This window comes from Sprattus sprattus (genome assembly GCF_963457725.1).
Source record: "Sprattus sprattus genome assembly, chromosome: 5".
Taxonomy (NCBI): Eukaryota; Metazoa; Chordata; class Actinopteri; order Clupeiformes; family Clupeidae; genus Sprattus; species Sprattus sprattus.
The window spans coordinates 15,620,873-15,641,817 of record NC_137924.1 but is presented as its reverse complement, the minus strand read 5'-3'; the positions used below and the strand labels follow the sequence as shown (position 1 = coordinate 15,641,817).

The following is a 20,945-nucleotide window of genomic DNA, read 5'->3' as shown; positions in this document are numbered from 1 at the left end:
GTTGCAAAAGCATACATGTATTTATTTTATTTAGTGTATTCCCTTCAAAATATTTACCGCCTTCAAAAAAACAAACAAACAGACAAAAAAAAACTCCCCAGAATACAATTCCTTTATAGTGCATCGCTTATAAAGCAGGTTCATTAAAGCCAGCACAGAAACACAGAGCTTTATGTTTGGCTTCTAACACAACAAGACACCAAGCATGTGCTAATGGAAATGGAAGGAAACACACACACACACACACACACACACACTCACATGCACACACACACATCTATGTGGCTATACACTATTCATAGAACAAGTTCTTTTCCATCCTCTGTAATTTTGGCAAAAAAAATAAAAATCAAATGGTCTAAAACTCACATAGAAAACAGGACAGGACTCAGAGAATGTCAAGAAATTAAATCTCTTGGCTAACCAATACTCCTTCCACCATAATTTAGTAGTCTCTCAGTTTACAAACATTCAGACCGTCACAGGCACAGGTCACTTTGTGCTGGCACACTTTATATAAAAATAACCTCTTATCTAAACCTTCACTGCAGCTCCTGCAAATTGGTAGAGCAAGTCTGATGAAACCATGGACACTTGATAGGAGTGCTGTCAATGATAATAATAGCATCAGTAATACAATAATATCAATGATAAAAAAAATTATATCAAATATCATGTTTTAGAATACAGAGCAATATACCTTCTTACGAAATGGAGTTAGTTTGTGAGGTATAAGATGTAACTGGTTTGACCATTGAGCTTTGAGCTGACTGGTCCTGTCGCAAGCTGTAAAGGAGTGTGTGTGTTTGTCATATCTGAGGAAGATGGAGTGACGATACAAAAGGATGCAAGTTAATTTAATTTTGGTACAGGCCACATGGGGCTCAGACAAGAGCACTTGACAAGGGGGTGGACAGAGTTTAAAAAAGGGTATCTTAGGAATACAAAATGCTACACTGCAGGAAAATGTTGAATAGTGATTGGCTGATTGGCTGGATGAGTAACGGCAAAAAATAGGCTAGTCATATGTTTGTCCCGGGCACAGAGGGAAGAGAGGAAGAGGAAAGCAGAAGCAAAAGGGACTGAAAAGATGAAAAAAGAAAAGGGAGTTAAGGGAAGGAGTGTTTCTCAGCCTCTCCTTCGCTGTTCTCTGTGCATCTTCCGTCCTACACTGGGTGGACAGCTTGGAAACGAGAGATGGAAAACAGTAATGACCTCATTGACCCTCCCCCTCCCCCTCCCCCCCATTCCTCCACTCTCGGTCCTTCCTTCCCACAGAGAGAACCGAGTGAGACACTAAGGCGTTGAGACAGAGAAAGAGAGAGCAGAAAGAGAGCATGAATAAAAAAAATTTAAAAAAGAGGGAGAGAGATCCAGGCATCAGTTCTGGCACCGGCAGCTGTCTACACATCCTGGACCTTCTGAGCATCAGCAGGCCAGCTGTAGTTGTCCAGGGTGAAGGAGTCGTAGTCGGAGTTGTAGACGTGGGACAGAATGAACGCCTCCTTGTCCTTAGGCTCCGGGTACCACGATGCAATATTATGCCTGTAAGCGTAGTCCACAATCTGACAAGAAGAAAGGGACATGGAGGAATGTTAACAGGGTTGAGACAAATCAACACTGACTTTGATGATGAGCCTGTTGTTCTGATAAGGGCAGTTTTGCCAAAACATGTTACGTGGTGTCAGGTCAATAAAACAATGGTGAGGCAGATCCTGTGCTTTGGAAGTCAAGTTGCTTCATTCTGGCAGGACCAAATTTCCTACTTCTTATAACCAAAGGTGAAGCAGTTTTCCCTACCCTCTGTCTCTACGTGACCATTTCTTACACCCCTGGCAGGTCCACACTGGTCCTGCCCACTCTGTGTGTGTGCTTTTTTTTAATGTTCTTTAATAAATTCACTTTATAACTTATAACTACATTTGGCCTCCCCTTCATGTTGTTCATGCTCTGAGCCAACATTGTGTAACAACATTTTTTTTTTTTTATTGGCGGTGAATTTGACCAACCTACCAGCCACGGTGGAGGGTAAACAAATGGGGCATTTAACGCCCACGAGAAGAGACGACACTGGGGAATTACGTGACTGGCTATTTTTCGATGAGAGTAGGCTAGTCAGTCAGTGTTTTGCTCCCACTGTCGGGAACTCGCCTCTGCCAGCAGCCAGAGAAACAGCTTTATGGTTGGCACCAAAAAAATTTAAATTGGAGGATTTCAAGGACTATGAAGACTCTAAATGCCAAAAGGAGGTGATCTGCATCATACAAGGAAAGTCAGCTCCAGAGAAAAAGGAACCTGATTCAGATTTTGATGATGAGTGGTGTGTGTATGATTGTTCAATTCGATGTTATTATTTTATGTTTATGTGCAATAGAAGTGTGAAGAGAAAATTTAAAAAATTATAATTTTTATGGAAAACAATTATTTTCGTGTATTTAAAGCAAGACAGAATTTTGACAAGAAAATGAATTGTCATTCCTGGTGTGTAACACAAATAGATACTGTATGTGACTGTAAGCTAACGTTCTTATAATTGGAGTGAGGGTGTGCGTCACCCATGTTGCCGTCTAGCGTTTGATCCAATAGCTTTAAATAGCTACATTAACCACACAAAACCTCTTAACCCAGTTTATAAAATAGACTAATATCTGAATATAGCTGAGCTCAATTTGAAGGACCTTGCGCAATGGCATCACACTCAACCATGCCGCGGTATGTAAGAGTTGAGTAGATATATTTAAATTAGTCAGGCATTTAAGGTGGATACCTCAATATTAAGAAAATAAAGTACCATATTATACGGCTGGCACTGAGACTGTTCAGGTTTTGTGAGTGTGTGTGGGCAGTCTGTGTTTTACGGTACTCAAGTCAAATTTAACTAATAATTGTATCATAGAGGTATTTCGGCGTACACATGTAGGAAGTAATAAGACACTCAGAATGTAGTGTTGCGATCGTGAGCAATATGGGTGTGGATGTTTTTTTTTTTTAAGATGGCGGAGACTCTGACCTTGACAGCGATCTTGAAGGACACCTCTCTGATGGTGCTGAGAGGGGGGTAGAGTCTGCCCTCTGCCAGGTGTTCCTCTGTCACCATGTCTGATATGGCCTGAGGGGTAAAGACAAGTTCCTCAGCACCCTCAGCTTCATATGCTGCTATGTATTGTCCTTAAACATAAAGTACAAAAGTGTCTAAATGCGTATGTGTATGACTATTGTGGGAGTGGTGGTTTTGCTCATTAAAAGCCATAAGACCAGGAAGGTCATATCAGTTATGTAGGAGAAGCAAAGGTAAGGCAGCAAAGCTTGTTATCAGGCACTGTCCACTCCCTTAAAGTGTGCACGTCAGTGTGTGTGTAACATTTTTTGAAAAAATAATCACCTCAGCAGTTGTAAGAAAAATGTCATCAGAGATATGGCGCACTCCGCAGGCGATGACCCCCAGGGCGACTCCGGGGAAGACGTAAGCATTGTTGCCCTGGCCGGGATGGAATGTGCGCCCGTCGGCCAGAGTCACCTTCTTAAAGGGGCTCCCACTGGCAAAGATGCCCTTGCCCTATTCAAACACCACACAAGCCAGGACACAAACTTTCTCAAACTTACTGCAGATGATTTGATCACTCGCTGAATGCAGAGAGTCAGTCAAGCAGAGAGAACCCTGACATTAGCGTCAAAGAAATATCCTGCTGAAGCAAAATGATAAAATGGCCCAAAAAACAGAAATCAATACTTATGATTGCGTTGCAACTGTAAGAAGGAATATAAACTACTCTACAGAAGTGCTGCTCAAACCAAATAGCTGAGTATTATGGTATTTTTTCACTGCATAAAATAACTCTCAAAACATCAACACCAGCATACTCTCATTAATTGCAACCTCATATTAAACTGGATTCCTGAGAACCAAAAAAATACTTGAGCATAACCCTTTTATGAGTACATATGCATTTTCTTGAACCAACATTAGTAAATGTCATAGTCTTTGTGGGTGTGGATTACATTGGTGAGTTGATAGCACTGCTGGGCTGTGCACTCTGCTTTGCTGGTGGGGTTGCTCAGGGCAAAGATGATGGGCCTCTCGTTGAAGGACGCCATGTTCTTGATGATCTTCTCAGTGAAGGCTCCACTGATGGCCGCCACACCTGAAGGAAGAACACAAAGCCAGACCATGGTTTTATAAAAGCAACTTGTGTTTATATGTGTACTTATTTATTCAAACAATGTTTGTTTTTTTTCATCAAAAGGAACCTATATATAAATGAATATAATATGGAAGGAATATATATATTTTATAAGTGTGTGTGCTTTGTGGCCGTTGAATCCATGACCCTGAAGTTAGTAGCACTTTCTTGTAGCAGTTGGAGTAAGGCAACTATGGGAGACGCACACCTTATACCAACATACAACAACTACAATCATTTTGTATCTACAGTTCGTACTTGCAATGTTTTTCCCCACATACAGTGCCACTTGAAAGTATGTGAACCCCTTGAGCACTTAAGCGTTTTCTGTTGTTTTACCATGATTTTTCATTTTTTTATCAACAATTTTCAATAGATGAAATGTCAGGTTTATGTTAATCATTTGCATGTACTTGTTTAGAGGAAATTGTTTGAGTACCCAAAAAACTACATGAAACATGGAATTAGTCCATTTCAAAAGTAAGTGAACCCCCAGCTGAATTGATAAAGTCTAGCAGGTAACAGATTCAGTGCAACTTATTTGGGTGATTAATTAGTCAATTGAGCAAACCGATCATCTGAGACATCCTTAGGGAAAGGTTTGGGCAACACAGATTAAAAGAGAGAGGGAACCAACCAAACTACTGTAGTGCCAAGGTGTACCCACACAGATCAACAATGCCGAGAGGAAACGAGATATCCGAGAACATCAGGAAGAAGATACTGACAGCCCATCAGTCTTGGGAAAGCTATAAGACCATCTCCAAAAGATTCCAGCTCCATCCATCCATCCAAGACAAATAATTTTGAAATGGAGGGCATTCAACATGACCGCATCTCTGCCTAGAAGTGGACGCCCATCAAGACCATCACCAAGAAGCACCAGAAGAAGAATAAATCAGGTAAAAGTCAACCCACACATCACCTCTAAAGAGTTTCGGACCTCTCTGGCAGCATCTGGGGTAAATGTACATGGGTCTACAATCAGACGAAAATTGTTGGTTTTGATCTTGACAAAATAATTCTATCTCGGACTCATCTGTCCAAAGAAGGGACTTCCAGAAGGCCTTTGGTTTATCCAAGTGCTCTCGGGCAAAGTTGAAACGGGCAGTTTTGTTCTTTCTTGAGAGCAGAGGCTTCCTTCTAGCAACCCGATCATGAATGACATGTCTATTCAATTTTCGTCTGATTGTAGACCCATGTACATTTACCCCAGATGCTGCCAGAGAGGTCTGAAACTCTTTAGAGGTGATGTGTGGGTTGAGTTTTACCTGATTTATTCTTCTTCTGGTGCTTCTTGGTGATGGTCTTGATGGGCGTCCACTTCTAGGCAGAGATGCGGTCATGTTGAATGCCCTCCATTTCTAAATTATTTGTCTTGGATGGATGGATGGAGCTGGAATCTTTTGGAGATGGTCTTATAGCTTTCCCAAGACTGATGGGCTGTCAGAACCTTCTCCCTGATGTTCTTGGATTTCTCGTTTCCTTTCGGCATTGTTGATCTGTGTGGGTACACCTTGGCACTACAGTAGTTTGGTTGGTTTCCTCTCTCTTTTAATCTGTGTTGCGCAAACCTTTCCCTAAGGATGTCTCAGATGATCGGTTTGCTTAATTGACTAATAAAGCACCCAAATAAGTTTCACTGAATCTGTTACCTGCTTGACTTTACCAATTCAGCTGGGGGTTCACTTACTTTTGAAATGGACTAATTCCGTGTTTCATGTAGTCTTTTGGCTACTCAAACAATTCCCTCTAAAAAAAGTACATGCTAATGATAAACATAAACCTGACATTCCTTCTATGGAAAATTGGTGATGAAAAAAGTGAAAAATCATGGTAAAACAACAGAAAACTCCTAAGTGGTCAAGGGGTTCACATACTTTAAAGTGGCACTGTATTGAGATCCCATGGAATCAACAAGAGCTTTCAAGTTTACCTTTAGGTTTTTGGTCATTCAAATACATTTGCTGCAAAGCCAAGTCTTCTGCTAAGGATTTGTGTTTTCTTGGAAACTTTGTTGCACATTTTCATTCAAGTGAGAGGGCTGTGTTGTGTTGATAAGGCTTGGCTGGGCTGTGTGGTGTTGAGCTGTGTTGGGCTGTGTGGTGTTCATAAGGCTTGGCTGGGCTGTGTGGTGTTGAGCTGTGTTGGGCTGTGTTGAGCTGTGTTTAGCTGTGTTGAGCTGTGTGGTGTTGAGCTGTCTTGGGCTGTGTGGTGTTGAACTGTCTTGGGCTGTGTGGTGTTGAACTGTCTTGGCCTGTGTTGAGTCGTGTTGAGTTGTGTTGGGCTGTGTTGGGCTGTGTTAGGAGCCACTCACCGATGATGGCTGTTGGCTTGATGGTCTCCACCACCTCGTCCAGTGTCTTCAGGTGAGGGTGGTCTTGGGCAAACTCTTCCTTTTCGTGGTTCAGGTTGCCACGACCCTGAGGATCAAACGACATTAAGGGTCATGGATTGCACATGAAAACAACAGGATTCAGTCCGATTAATCAGGTCTGTAAAGGTTTTGATCAAAGACTGGTTTCACACACATGCAGCCAAATCATGGCAAATAACTGGTGATTCCTTTGGGATTATTTAAGTATCTACCCATTTATCACGTACACCACGAAACGATTTTCTAGATTTTCAAAACTACCCATGGTAACAGATTAGGACATTTGCACAATCTGTGTGACCAGCACTGAGTTACACATGCCCAGAGGCTCACATACCTTCACAATGAGGCCTTTGGAGTCCACCATCCAGATCTTCTTGAGGGCGTCTGCTTTGGACACTCCCTCCTTGGCCATGGCCATGATCAGAAGCTGAGCGATACCCATTGCAGCCTGGAGGCAGAGGCAGCATTTGCATGTGATTGGTCGTTTGTCTCCCACAAACAAGGTCGAAAACTCATTTCTGCATTCTGCAGCGTGCTATTTGATTTCCCCTTTTTGTAATGCAATTTTCATTGAGTTTGTCATGAATGAAGGGAAGTGTCATACTGGAAAGGCTAACGAACAGCATAGTCACAAAAAAACATTAAGATAAGTGGATTACTTAAGAATCACATATATCAGTTTAATATTTTGTGGGCGATTTCCAGATTCTACCATTCAAAATTCAGAAGCAACAGCGACATTTGGCCTCAATGTTTTCTTGGTTCTCTGCAGTAGCAAAAAGACCTGCTGCTTATCGGGACATTTACATTAGTACAGGGGTACCAAGAGGGACTTGGCTGCTACCCACCTCTCCAGCTCCCTGGAACACAAATGTGTGGTCAGACAGCTTGTTCTTGGTGATCTTCAGGGCAGCCAAGACTCCTGCCACCGCCACAGAGGCTGTGCCTGTTCACAACCAAAACAGATTAGGTAACAGTCAGCACAGTGACTCAGGACACATAACCACAAGAGCCTGATGAAAGAGTTACAAGACAATAAGAAAGAATTAAATTGGGTAGAGATTCAGGATGAAATTAAGAGGGGGTCATCCAATGCACTTGTCTGGAGAGAGCAGTCAATGAGTACAATGCAACGAAACCACTGATCTTGAGTTGATGAATAAATACTGAACTAGATAGTCATATAGGCAGTATAAGACCTAGTGACTGGAGAGCCTCAGTGTTTATAGAGATAAACTCTGGTGACCTCTACCTTGGATGTCATCATTGAAGGAGCAGTACCGGTTTCGGTATTTGTTGAGGATTCTGAAGGCGTTGCTATTGGCAAAGTCTTCAAATTGAATAAGGCAGTTCATTCCATACCTGCACAATGGAGTTAAAAGACATTCCGTTTCCATCACATCTTATCTGTTTAGGAGAGGCCACATGATAAAATGCATCTGAAGACAAATGGAAGTTCACATTTAGCAGCAATCCACTTACTTGTCAGTTGCTGCCTGCATGAACTCATCGATCAAGTCGTCATACTCCTTCCCTCGTATTCTCTTGTGTTTCACCCCGATGTACAGAGGGTCATCCAAAAGTTCCTGAGGGGAAATCATTAAATAATAAGAACTTCCAAAACTGCACAACAAACTGATAAAAGTGAAACATTAACTTTGATTTGACTGTGCATAATGCTTGCATATTTAGTATTTACTTTGATTTATTTCAACTGTACAATTCTACATTTACACTCCATTCATTCTTTGAAGAGAGAGAGAGAGAGAGAGAGAGAGAGAGCAGAATGGCTATCTATTGCTTGGCAACACTTAATGCCAAACGTTCCAGTTGGAACCATTTTTTATCCTTTTATCCCCCCCCCCCCCGAAAGAACTGAATCAGTGAGGGCATCCAACTGCACCTGGTTATCTGTGCCCACGTCCAGCAGCACTGGCAGGCACTGCTGTGGTGGCACTCCTCCACATGCCGTGTATAGGGCCAGCTTGCCCACGGGGATGCCCATCCCATAGCATCCCAGGTCACCAAGGCCCAGGATACGCTCACCGTCTGTCACCACAATGGCCTACACGCAAACAAAAGTATAACATAAAATAAATATATGAGTAAAATATAACTCATAAATACATATGATAAATATACAGGCATACAATTAAAAACAAAGGCATCTATTTACACAAATAATAAAGGCATGCATGTGTGTATGTTTGCAAATATGCATGTTTGTGACTGAGTTATGTAACCGTATAATAACATGAATAATTGAAGCAGTATGTATGCATCGTAACGGTGTTAATTATCGGCATGTGTTATCGGCAAAAGTTTGCGTTGCCATGTTAATCCATTATTAAACTTAGCATTTTGATTGTTTAACAGAATGGCCAATGTTTGACACTGTCCGATAACTGACATAGCTACGCTACAGTACATAATGAAAACAACTCATTTGGATACCTTGATGTCCTCCTCGGGCCAGGAGTCCAGCATGGTAGCAATATGGCCTCGGTCATGAATGGTAATGAAGAGACCTCTGGTGGAGAAACAAGGAACAGTCAGCAACAAAATTAATCTGCAAGGCTAATTCAGGAAAGTCAGTTTGGGGTTAATTATTTTTACATATGTGAGGCTGAACTCACATGACAGGCTAGAAATATATCCAAAGTCCCCTCTCTGCAGTCTACATGAATGCAAATGTGATCTGAAATCTGAACCAAGACCAGATGTAATTCATCGCCATAAAGTGCACCACAGACCAGCAATAGCCAAAGTGGCCTCTGGAAGAACTGTATGATGGAGACATATTTTGTTGTTGTTTGTTTGTTTGTTTGTTTGTTTGTTTGTGGAATTTAATATGCCCCACCAAATAAGCGCACACTTTTCTCAATATGATTGATTGTTGCCAGCAGCCAACTTACACGAGAACAGCACCAAGAGCAGTTGTTAAGAGAGATGGAAGACATGTTATTTAATTGATATTTGCTTGACATCAAGCAACACTCTCCAGGTGTATTACAACACTGCCACTTCCAATTCTTAAAATGCAGGTCATGCCCCTTTTTGTACATGTGGCTATGCAGGTCCTTTCAAGGCAAAGATGTGTGCATTTACACACGACATGTGGGCCAATAACAAATACTAAACTGAACAATAAAGACAAAAATGTCTGTGATCATAGCCTTATTTCCTCCAAGAAAAAAAGAAGTTGATGTGGCCATGTGAAGCTTTCTTGGCTGGTGTGGGAGTGACAATTCCTGACATGTGAGAGGCTTAACCACAGCATTGTGCTCCCGGGTGTGATTTAGAGATTAGAAACCTACACCCACGGAGTTATAAACAGCCCCACTCTGCTCCTCACCTAGGTCTCCGGAAGGCCAAGCCATACTGCTGGCAAGCCAATCCCACCGTGGGGGTGTAAACAATGGGCATGAACTCCTCAACGTCTGACATAAGCACCCGGTAGAAGAGCTTTTCGTTACGGTCCTGTAGAGTCATCAGCAAGATGTACCTGAGAAGGGTGGTGCAGTCGGTGGTTTATGGGGGGGGGGGCAATATAAAGGGGGGGCATAAAAAGTAACATCAAGCATCAAGCAGCACAGGGTACAGAATAAACATAGTGTTTGGCCAATGACAAATTCCAACACACACATTTCAACAGTATCAATTTGTCAGCAGTGGATCTTGCGTCAGCCTGTGTATGGGGGCCTAACTCAATTGTTATAAACCATGCTATCCAGCTGCACAACTAATCATGCTATATACAGCAGGTGTTATAGATCTGACCTTACATCTGCAAAAGGGTTTCTCCACGTGAAGCATGTGAGTTTTGAGTTGACTGTATACACATTGAGTGTTTGTGTGTGTGTGTGTGTGTGTGTGTGTGTGTGTGTGTGTGTGTGTCAGTCTTACAAATATGCTATAAGTGCCCCCACGACACTCTTCTGTCCAATCAGATAGTTGGGAGGTGCTGGCTTACTTGTCCAGGGGGTTGATGCGGGTCTCGTAGCTCTTCATGACCCGCAGCACCTGGACGTCTTGTGTGAGGAAGCAGGGGGGTAGCAGGCCGTGGATGCCCATCTGCTGACGCTCTTCCAGGGTGAAGGCCATGCCCTGTGAGGACCCAACAGCACCAAACCCTGTTAGCATCACATTCACATTTCTATTTACATGTATCCACTTGGCAGACACCTTTATCCAAAACGACTTACTGTTTGGTACAGATTCCCATTTAAAACCGGTACATGGGCTCCCAGGGAATATATCAAAGCCCTGGCCAACCCTGCACCTTACTCTATCAGGACCCAACCTTAACACACTGTACACTGTGTATGATGTGTAAATGCATGAAAACTTAACTGATCTTAATTTTCAATTTTTTAAATATCTACTGCAAAGTGTATTCCTATAGGCGCTTCGCTGAAACTGTACACCACACCCACCATTAAAGGCATAGCCATCCATACAGCCCTCAACAATGTGGTTCATATTAAAACAACTACCACTTCACCCCGTCACGGCACTGGGGTGTGCTTCAGAACTTGGCAAGGTTTCCAAACAGGAGGGGGGGGAAGACACACAGCACATGTCAGTTCTATTTATTTCTGTCCAATAGACTGCCTTCCTGACTATCCTCCCCTGTTCAGTTCCATACAGTACCTATAATACCTATTTCTCATACTCCACACACTCTGTATTTCTTACTGCCATTGTATGGTCCCCCTTTTGCTTTAGAAATAAAGACATCCAGCATCTATTTGATATTTTCGACTGGTCACAAGGCAATCCTAGAAAAGTGAAACCTTTGCTCTTGGAGAGCAGTTTTTGCTTACCACAGCACAAGAAAAAATCCTTAGTCACGTCCTGTTTAAATTGCTCTTGAGCTAGATCTTCCTGGCAGTATGTGTGCCGTTGCTAAACATTTGAGGGGGAAAAAACCAGCTCAACTAAAAATAATGTTTTGCTAAGTTAACTCCTTAGGCTATGTTAACAACTTAAGTGGCATATTTTCAACAGGCATCATGATTTAACCAGCAAAGTTAATTAACCCTACATTTCTTCCCAAGGTACCTAAAGGACCCAACACAGAACTTCCAAATATGGCACAGATACAGCAGAAGATGGGAGGTGGTGCTGTGCTATGCAGGTCACTTGATTTACTGAAAGTACTGCTGTAGTCTCTTTATCCCCCTGTAATAAAGAACTGCGGCAATCTAACAGGATTTACTGCCAACTGATATGTGAACTTGCCACGGTCAATGTAGCACAAAAGCTACAGGTGTATCAGTCTCAGTGAGTGTGCACTTCAAGTAGACGTTAATCTCGTTTAACCTAGGTAATCGCATTCTCATGTCCCAAATTGCCCCGTCTGCGTTTCAGAGATAATGTCTGCTAAACATTGTATCATTCTTATCTCTACGAACTCTGATTTTGATTGCATTATTGCATGGTTTATATAAACGCACTGCCATTCACAAGCAATTACATCGGTTTCTATCAGATTACACATTACCTTATTAAGATGTGGGTTTCTGGTGATATCATAGCCCCGTTTCTTGGTGCTAACGCTGCGGGTGGCCCCCGAATGGCATACCCGCACTGTCCCCAGGAGGGTGTTGTCTATACCGCGAGTGACAGGGTGACCTGGCGGGCTGGCGAGCAACCGTAGAGCGTTTGTAGAGCGTCTGCACAGCGACAGCACACTTCTGCCTGGTCCAGAGTTCATGTTTCCTGAAATAAGATGTAGATTTGTGGAGTTGACCCGTCAAAATAAGTCACACTACAAACAGAATATAATACGTGTGAATTCTGTGCATGACAACCTTTCTCAAGTTCAGCAAGTTCGCCCTCTCAAATCGTAAACAACGCAGGGCCTCGGCTAATACCCAGTTGGAGACATGTCTTCCAGGAGGGTTAAATGGATTTAGGAGCTAGTCTTTAAATAATGCATATATTGGATAGATGAGGTGATAGACTATCGAATCCCTACCATCTTCAATTCAATTAACAGGTGCTTCCTACGAACAAGAAATAGTCTAATCCTAAAAAGATTGACTTCTCTAAGCCTGTATAAAAGGATCCAGTTAGTTAGCTACTTAGCAAAATATGTAGCCTACCTGAGAAGAACCAGGCACTGTTCTCACACTCTTCGTCACAGACACTTAAGATGCGCACATACAGTAGTTTAAACAGTAACTACCTGGTCCACGCTCCTTGTCGCACTTAAGCTGTAGATGCTGTTGCTGCTGCAATCGGTAGGAACAGCTGGGACAAGCTTGTTTGACATTGACCCTTTCGAGTTTCTGCTTACGACCCGCCTTGTAAAATGAATCCACCAATCAGATACAGAGACTCTACCGATAGCCACCCTCAGGACCTCTCCAAATAAAAGATACATGTCTATCACCCACTCATCCCGCCTTTGATGTTCTCTTTGTGAAAATTGATCAATTATATTGGCCAGAAATAAATGTACACAAATTACCTCATTGTGAACCACGATTTTGGGAGATTTTCACGATTAAAACATAGTTCAAAGATGACTCTGCATTTAAAGCGACCACTAAGGCTACGTAAAATAATATTTCCCCCATAAGAACAGCTATCAAGGCTGTTTCACAGCAGCTTTTGAAGTTCCCAATAGTTTTTGGAGAGTGCACACAACTGAAGGATGTTCCCAGCAACATTTTAAGCATGCCAATATGAAATGCCACAGGGTTTTGTCTAACCATATCACTTTATTGCAAAGTAGACTAATCCATAGAACATTATCCTTTTAAAAACGACAAAATATGCCTAAATCAAAGTATGAAGAAGTTTTTAAACTTTTATTTTGAAGCTTTGTGAACATCGTCAAAACGGATGTTTAGTCGTGGATTATTGACGCAACTATAACACCAGAGTGTTAAGGTATATAAAAAAATGTGGTTATCCAGAATTAGGATAAAGTTTTAAAACAATTTGTCATCAGAAAGAGAAGCATCTCACAGCCATTTTGATCAAAGAACGCACCCTTAAAAAAATATTACATTTGCATATTGAAAGGAGCAAGGGACATAAAGGGATCATTCAGAAGTGACATGCTCATGTTTAAAACATGCCATGGATGACAGGTTTGTTAAATGCTTGGTTGGAGATTATTTCTTGTTAGTCCTCTAGGCTAATCTTTCCTCACCTACCCTGTGTGATCAACTTCATGTCCTATGTACAAATTACATTTACATTAACATTCATTTAACTTACTTATTTGGTTGTTGCTTTAGAAGCTTTTTATGAATGTATTATTGATTTTGTATCATGACAAAGTGTACATATGATGATTTCAGTTACAAAGAAAAATATTTCTTGTGTTATTGGTTGGGGACTACCCACAGCAGCCAAACTTCTCACGATGACATGCAAGTATTCATTCCCAGCAAAGCTTAAGTATTATAACAACAGGGTGCACCATCATACCGATACTTAACAATATTTAACAACAACAACAAAGATACCTTCATTAAGCATTTCAGGTATGCACCTTCCTTCGTCAGTGTTACAAGTATCTATTCCAAGCACACTTCCAATGTATACTATTTGCCCTTACACAGTATCTGTCACAGTCGCCTGCTGTCTCTGTGCCTGTTGAACTTATATGATCATTCAATTTTGCAAAATATTGTTTGACAAAGTTGTGTCATTGAGTTTGGTTTTGAGTTGTAAACAGAGCCCCTCCAGGATTAAGAACATGGTTAAGGGTAACAGAATAAAATGGGATACGACCCTGGACACCCAAAAATCTTGTGACAACAGGCTCACACTCAGAATACAACACTGTGGGGTTTTCCAAGTACGTGGTTTAGTGACAAAATTAAAGTGGTAGTAAGTGTAAGTGTAAACAGTAAGTGGTAAACATCCTAAAAGAAGAGCCCTATGGCTCCTTCCAGCTGATCCTCCTTTCCTCAAGTATTATGTACATCCATTACTTGCTTTGCCTGAGAAACTGCTGCTGCTCATTTAGTTTCCTAGCTTCTTGCTGATAAATAAAAGCTAATGTGTATATATAGTGTATAACACTGGGATGGGAAATACTTTAAGACATGTTCACACCAAAACATCTTGACATTCCTTTGTGAGGCAGCTATTAATTTGAAAGAGAGCTGTACCGGAAGTACCATTTTTGAAGAGGCTAATTGTGTGCTTTTCACCACTTCACCCAAAAATATAGCGAGCTATCTGTTATGTGGTGAGACAACAACAGCTGAAACGAGGAGTGGGAAGGTTAGCCTTCGCAGTGCAGTACAGCTAGCTGCGTTTCAAAACAGATTTGTCAAAGGTACTTCTGTAAGTATGCTGTTACCGTTGCATGTATTTATTTAATGTCATTGATTTTGAGTTTGCCTGACGGTTTTAACCGTGACCTACATTTTATATCAGCGCGAATTCCCATATCAACTGGTGGTGGTGTTTCAGTACTTCGCAGATGTGAGGATGGCTAGCTTGCTGAATCTAGCTGCCCTCGCTAGCTTGCAGCCAGGCACATAATAGTGTAGCTTGCGGCTTATCTGTTGTAATGCTATCTTAGATATCAGCCAAGCGAGTAACATTTTATATAGAAACACGTATTTGTCAGTCAACGACAATGTATTAATTCGTGGCCAGTTGTTCAACTGAGCTTGCTTCTGTTGAAGGAAAACAAAACAGTCTTAACTTTGCAATGTAATGTACATGTAGGCTAACGAACATTAGTGCCAGCACAAAGCTAACGTTAGCTTGCAATAGAAAATATGTCATTTAGAAACGTTAGAGCTTATTCCAGCTACACGTGAGAACGTTCCCGGTATTTACGGGGCCTAGTCATACTTACCTTTTCTTGCTTAAATGATATCAACTTGATAAGTTAAATTATACGACTGTGATAACATGTAGTCATGAGTTTTGATTTTTTTTATTGTAATGATTTGAATCTTACTTTGATCACAGCAGTGGACAAATGTGCATGGAAAATGTCCTTTAAATAAACGGCTAGCTATGCATTGTAATAATACCGTCCACAGTGAAAAATATAACAAAGCGTGATTCCCTTGAGTATGGTGGAAGACTGGCATAGAACGGACAGCTGCTTTTTTTAAGTAGCCCACTTGACAGTCTATAGTTAAAGATGGACTCCGCCTATTATTTGATCATTTGGTATATCAGGCCAAATGTGTGTGTAAAATCTGTTTGTAGTCACATTTGTGAGGTATATGGAGACTCAGTTCTGAAATGCTTGACGACTTTCCTGAAAACTGGAACATTTACTTGTCTAACTAATAAGCTATTACGCGTTTCTCTGGTTGTGTATTGGCTCAAAAACCAACCGACAGATGTGTTCACGCATATTTCCAGAGAGACGGTGCATGCAACTGCATGTTGAGCAAAGCGGAGAGTATGCGATACAGCCTTGAACTTTGCATCTCAACATTTCACAGTTATCAGCTAGAAATCAGCTGCGTGCTACCTTGCAGGCCACATCCTCCGGATTAACCTCGTTGCCTGGTTTTCATAATGCGCTTGAATGGCTTTGTGTTACATTTCAAACTTGCCAACATTTGCAGTTATTTCTAAATGTTTCTGGTCAAGGTGATTAAATGAATGACACTATTGTGTGGTCACAGAAAATCGTATGCATCATTTATGTTTTAAGACTCACAGAATAAATAAGAACTGTTCAAACTGTCAAATAGCTCCCTATGGGATAATAAATAATGATGTCTTGACTGGTGGAGTAGAGCTGTTGCAGTCATTGCCCCTTATACAGATGTCAAATTGCTTAATACTGCTGATGACTTTCTTTGTTTTTATCAGAAGAAGGATAACTAATCTTTCTCTTTGCCTGTCTCTCTCTCTCTTATCCACAGAAAAACAAAATGAACGTCGGCGTGGCCCACAGTGAAGTAAACCCCAACACTCGAGTTATGAACAGTCGAGGCATTTGGTTAACATACGCTCTTGGTGTCGGAATGCTTCACATTGTCCTGCTAAGCATTCCTTTCTTCAGTGTTCCTGTCGTGTGGACGCTCACGAATGTTATACACAATTTTGTAAGTGTTTGATAAAAGAGGTTTACAATATTGGACCCTTTTGCTCTCCTAGCCTATTTTCCTTCTTTCCTGAGTGCTTTAACTTCAACAGTGATGTCTGGTAAAAGCATTTCTCCTAGTTGTTGAGCCTTTGTCATTTTCATTGTGAGTTCTACTAAAGCCAGTTGGTGTTGAAAACAATGGGAGCTTCCTTAGCAAATGTGTGTGTTTTTGTTGAGTGTGGAGTTCCCCAGAGTAAAGAACAAGGACACTAGCATGATGTAATTGACTAAGTTAAAGCAATTTTGCCACCTGGTGGAAGTCATCTTGTTGCAACTCAACGATAAGGAAACTCATTAAAACCCCCCCATTATCTGCTGCCAGTATACTGCCTACTGCCTGGGCCCATTGTTGACTGCCACAATCCATTTAACATGTGTAGCCAATAATTTTTTCCAGGGAGCACTTTTTAAAATTAACATGTGTAGCATTTGTCGGGAATGACTGAATGGCGTCTTCTCCCATTAGCCGATAACTGAATTAAAGGGGAATATCCCTCCAAACAATTCCTCCATGTTTACCATGTGACCCTTCCTGAAAGCAAGCATATGCTTTCACCACAGCCCTCAGCAAACATGAGCCCTAGACGCACATTAATGTGATTTGTAGCATAATGAAATGCATTTCTATTTAATAACCATAGTGTGCTAAAAGACTGATATGCATCTGTGTGCTCGCTGTGCTTTCACAGGGAATGTATGTGTTTATGCATGCGGTGAAGGGAACCCCGTTCGAGACCCCTGACCAGGGCAAAGCCAGACTCTTAACACACTGGGAACAGCTAGACTACGGCGTGCAGTTCACATCATCCAGGAAATTCTTTACCATCTCTCCCATCATTTTGTACGTTTTACTAATGTGACTTCTAAATGTTGTACCCAATATGCCTGTCATTGAAATATAGTTTACAGACAGTTGAAGCTCCTGGTTCTTAATTGTCATGAAATATTTCAGTATGCAACTTCCTCATATGTTTGATGTTAACATTTGCTAATCCTTTTTTCCTCCTCTCTACCAGATACTTTCTCGCCAGCTTCTACACAAAATATGACCCGACACACTTCATTGTAAACACAGCCTCGCTCCTGAGTGTTCTGATCCCAAAGCTGCCACAACTACACGGTGTTCGAATCTTTGGGATCAACAAGTATTAAATGTGGAGCTCTTGGGAGTCGCATTTCTGACCCGATTCTCAGCCACAAGCTATTGCTTCATTCTGTGGGGAGGTGAATAGGTAAACCTTTGTACGGCGGTGGTGTATACTTAGCAGTTTTGTACTGTCTGTTGTAATTGTCCCTTTCATTACTTGGATACATCGGGAGAAACTATAACAGGGATATGGACAGAGGAGAATGCCATGTGCATTACTAACTTAAGTAAAAACTATTTTTTTTTTATCCTCATGGATCTGGGCTGGCCCAGGTTTCGGAGTTTATGACTGGTGACTGTTTTTGTTCGTTTCTTTTGTTATTTTAAATGTTTTGCTTAATAGCCCTCTGCACAGTGGGAATAGATTTTTTTTGTTTCAGTGTAACATTTCTGGATATGTTCTTAAACTAAGCCACGAAAAACTACCTTTTTAAAATAGTTTGTTTTACAAGGACGGGAACCCGTGGTTCAAAACGAAGTACGAGACTTTGCTGCGAGGATTGACCCCCCTCCGCGGTGGTCTGTCAAATGAAATGTGTTTTTGCATGATATCCTTGTTAAAATGAATCCTTTGTCTTTGGTCAATCAAGTGAGCAGCATCCGTGTATATAATTTTTTTTCTACGTTTCTTGTATTGACTATTAATCACAAAGATGATTAACAAGGATGAAGTGTTTACTTAAAAGTTCTGAGGTATGTTTTATGTACTGACATTCATTTAACTGTTCAGAACTTCATAAATTTCCTCTGGATGTTGTTACCAAGGCAGCTAGTCATTCTTGGCCTCTGCGCATCCATAGTATTCTTGGGGCTCAGAATACCCTTGTATGTGAGATCATTAAAAACAATTCTGCCCTTAAGTGGGGAGCCAGTCTTGTTTCGCTCAATGTTTGGAGGCACAGCAATGACTAGAGCTTCACAACCTTGGATTATTTCCCATGTCATCATGAGAAACAAGTTAACAATCGTGTTTTTAAATGTTTGGACATAATGAATAGCAATTCAAGTGAATGAGTGTTAAAGTAAATCACACCATTTTAAATGTTATAAAGATTTAATTTAGGCAGTGTTGAAGATCTAGGTGGTACAATGTTGACATTGTAGAAAACTCATTCATACTTGGACTATCAGGTTTGGTATACAAACAGTGTGTCTCTATTGTAAGCGTCTACACTTTTCAATGTGTTCTGTTTTTAAGTGGTCCATTGGTCACCCTGAGTCAGATTAAAACAATGGTTTAAAGTCTTCAATATAAAGATTCCCATCAGTGAGGCTCTTCTGCAAGGTCTTCACAAAGTTGCTGTGTAAGTCCCCGGTACACTTCAAAGTGGTGATTCAGCTCTTTCTGTGTGTGGATCTTGTACCTTGTCCCCAGAGCACCATCACGAGTGGTTGTCCCATAGAATACACGACCGATCCTGGAGTGTAGCAAAGACATTGTGCACATGATGCACGGCTCTCTGGTCACGTACAGGTCGTACCCGGTGCATAGGTATGGCTCACCCCTCTGCTCCTGAGTCGATCCAGGAGCAACTGAGTCTGATGACCCCTCAACGGGTTGGCGGTCTGGAACCGTAAACTGACAGGCTGGGAATGGATCAAAGTCATAGGCTCCGCCACCTTGTCCGTGTGCCACCAGGTCAATGCAGACCATTACCGCGTGAAGCAGAGGGTGAGTGCCCCAGGCGCAGTCGTGGGCTGTGGCGAGTATTTGGTCAGATGCTGGATCAACCATCACAGCCCCCACTGGGATCATGCCCTGCTCCTGGCCTGCTTTGGCAGCTCTGATGGCAGCCATCATGTACTCGTGCATCTTGGCCTTCTGGGCAGGAGTGAAGAGCTGTCCTCTGAGGGCAGCTGTGACCTGTTTGTCCTCGTGAAACGACGTGGGCCAGTGCACACTGGCTTGCTCAAACTGGGGTCGGGTCAAAGAAGGACTTGCTGGTATTTTCACAGTGAAGGGTTCCCCCAGTCCACTGCTGTTGAATGACTCAGAGGGCAACAAGGTGGAAAGAGACACTTCCTTGGAGTCTTTAACTTCTGGAGCGCCATCCACCAGACATATAACAACCTCTAATGGGTGTGGGTGTTTGTCACTCTTCCGGGCCCTCACCCTTTTGATGTGCTGGAGCCCTGGCAGTGGATAGGTAGTGGTGAGATCTTTAAGGAGACGTGAGGTTTCCTTTTTGTTGATAATGGGTGCTGCAAATGCTTCCACTAACTTGATGTCGTGGGACTGTTCATCAGAAAGGACGGGATGAACCTCCCACGAATCTACTCCCTCATCCATCCCTTTACTGCGTTTGGGCAGCGGCTCCATTCTGAAGTGAGACTAAGTTGACATTTTTCAAACCTACAGCAGGCAAGACACGTATAGTAACACTTTTAAAGGCAATTCGTTTCGGTTACATCCTCAAATTCATTTTAATAGCATATGGTCATGTGAAGGACATATAAACACCTGTGTCTTTCCCACTAGCCATCCAGGATATGCCCCATGAAGTGCTGTGTACCGGGATGGAACACCCTGCAAAAATAGAAGAAAAGCTTTCACACAGCATGACATTTCCATCTATACTGCCAAAACACACCAGTTACAAGCTTCAGTGTCAAATGGGCTGTTGGTGGTTTTGCATTCCTTTTAGGTAGTTAGCTTGCTAGTTTTGGAACAGAACTCCTTATTACTGCTTTAACGCACAATAAGCCAAAATGAATTCGCTACATTAAATTATCGTGAATTACTGCCCAGCTGCCAGTGTAAAAAGCGAGCTCATTTGACTTGCAGTTAATTCATGTGTAAAGTGATGACTGTCCTACTGTTCATTTCATGCAGTGAAAACTGGAGTCTTGCAGAATTCTGTTACTTACCTTATTAAACCCCGGGGACAATGTAAGATAAGAGCGCAAATGCAGTCTTTGAATTAAAAACGTATTTACACATAACTGGTCATCCCTGCATAACCGTCTTTCGTACACATGCTGCCAGAGCTGTGTGAATCAGTGCAACCGCTGTGGTCCGTCTAGAAACACAAGCTAAAATATACATTTCCTGGAAAAGTAGTTTTTAATGTTTACTTGATAGATAGATCACAGACAATATTTTAATTATTCATAACAATGAAATTCTACAATATTCCACGT

The 20,945-nt window shown here is 41.7% G+C and overlaps 3 protein-coding genes across 4 annotated transcripts; 1 reads left to right on the top strand and 2 right to left on the bottom strand.

Moving 5' to 3' along the window:
* Window position 1: 1 nt before the first annotated feature.
* Window positions 2–12,854, bottom strand: me3 (malic enzyme 3, NADP(+)-dependent, mitochondrial). Of its 2 annotated transcripts, none has more exons than XM_080839314.1 (15): window positions 12,755–12,854; window positions 12,068–12,285; window positions 10,535–10,668; window positions 9,917–10,066; window positions 9,016–9,091; window positions 8,465–8,626; window positions 8,044–8,147; window positions 7,814–7,923; window positions 7,410–7,507; window positions 6,896–7,009; window positions 6,499–6,604; window positions 4,000–4,142; window positions 3,383–3,556; window positions 3,011–3,109; window positions 2–1,565 (listed from the first exon to the last, which is right to left on the bottom strand). In XM_080839314.1, exons 2-15 carry the CDS (start codon window positions 12,278–12,280, stop codon window positions 1,404–1,406), a joined length of 1,845 nt encoding a protein of 614 aa, XP_080695440.1. In that variant the 5' UTR covers window positions 12,281–12,285; window positions 12,755–12,854; the 3' UTR covers window positions 2–1,403. The 2 variants fall into 2 exon arrangements, with proteins under 2 accessions (XP_080695440.1, XP_080695439.1); XM_080839313.1 differs by having other exon boundaries at window positions 12,672–12,816.
* A 1,945-nt stretch (window positions 12,855–14,799) lies between these two features.
* On the top strand, window positions 14,800–18,632 carry ormdl1 (ORMDL sphingolipid biosynthesis regulator 1). The gene is made up of 4 exons (XM_080839457.1): window positions 14,800–14,877; window positions 16,434–16,616; window positions 17,347–17,498; window positions 17,674–18,632. The coding sequence occupies exons 2-4, from the start codon at window positions 16,443–16,445 to the stop codon at window positions 17,807–17,809; spliced, it is 462 nt and encodes a 153-aa protein (XP_080695583.1). The 5' UTR covers window positions 14,800–14,877; window positions 16,434–16,442; the 3' UTR covers window positions 17,810–18,632.
* Window positions 18,633–18,873: 241 nt separating this feature from the next.
* Window positions 18,874–20,797, bottom strand: adat3 (adenosine deaminase tRNA specific 3). The gene is made up of 3 exons (XM_080838634.1): window positions 20,673–20,797; window positions 20,266–20,331; window positions 18,874–20,157 (listed from the first exon to the last, which is right to left on the bottom strand). Exon 3 carries the CDS (start codon window positions 20,122–20,124, stop codon window positions 19,069–19,071), a length of 1,056 nt encoding a protein of 351 aa, XP_080694760.1. The 5' UTR covers window positions 20,125–20,157; window positions 20,266–20,331; window positions 20,673–20,797; the 3' UTR covers window positions 18,874–19,068.
* Window positions 20,798–20,945: the final 148 nt, after the last annotated feature.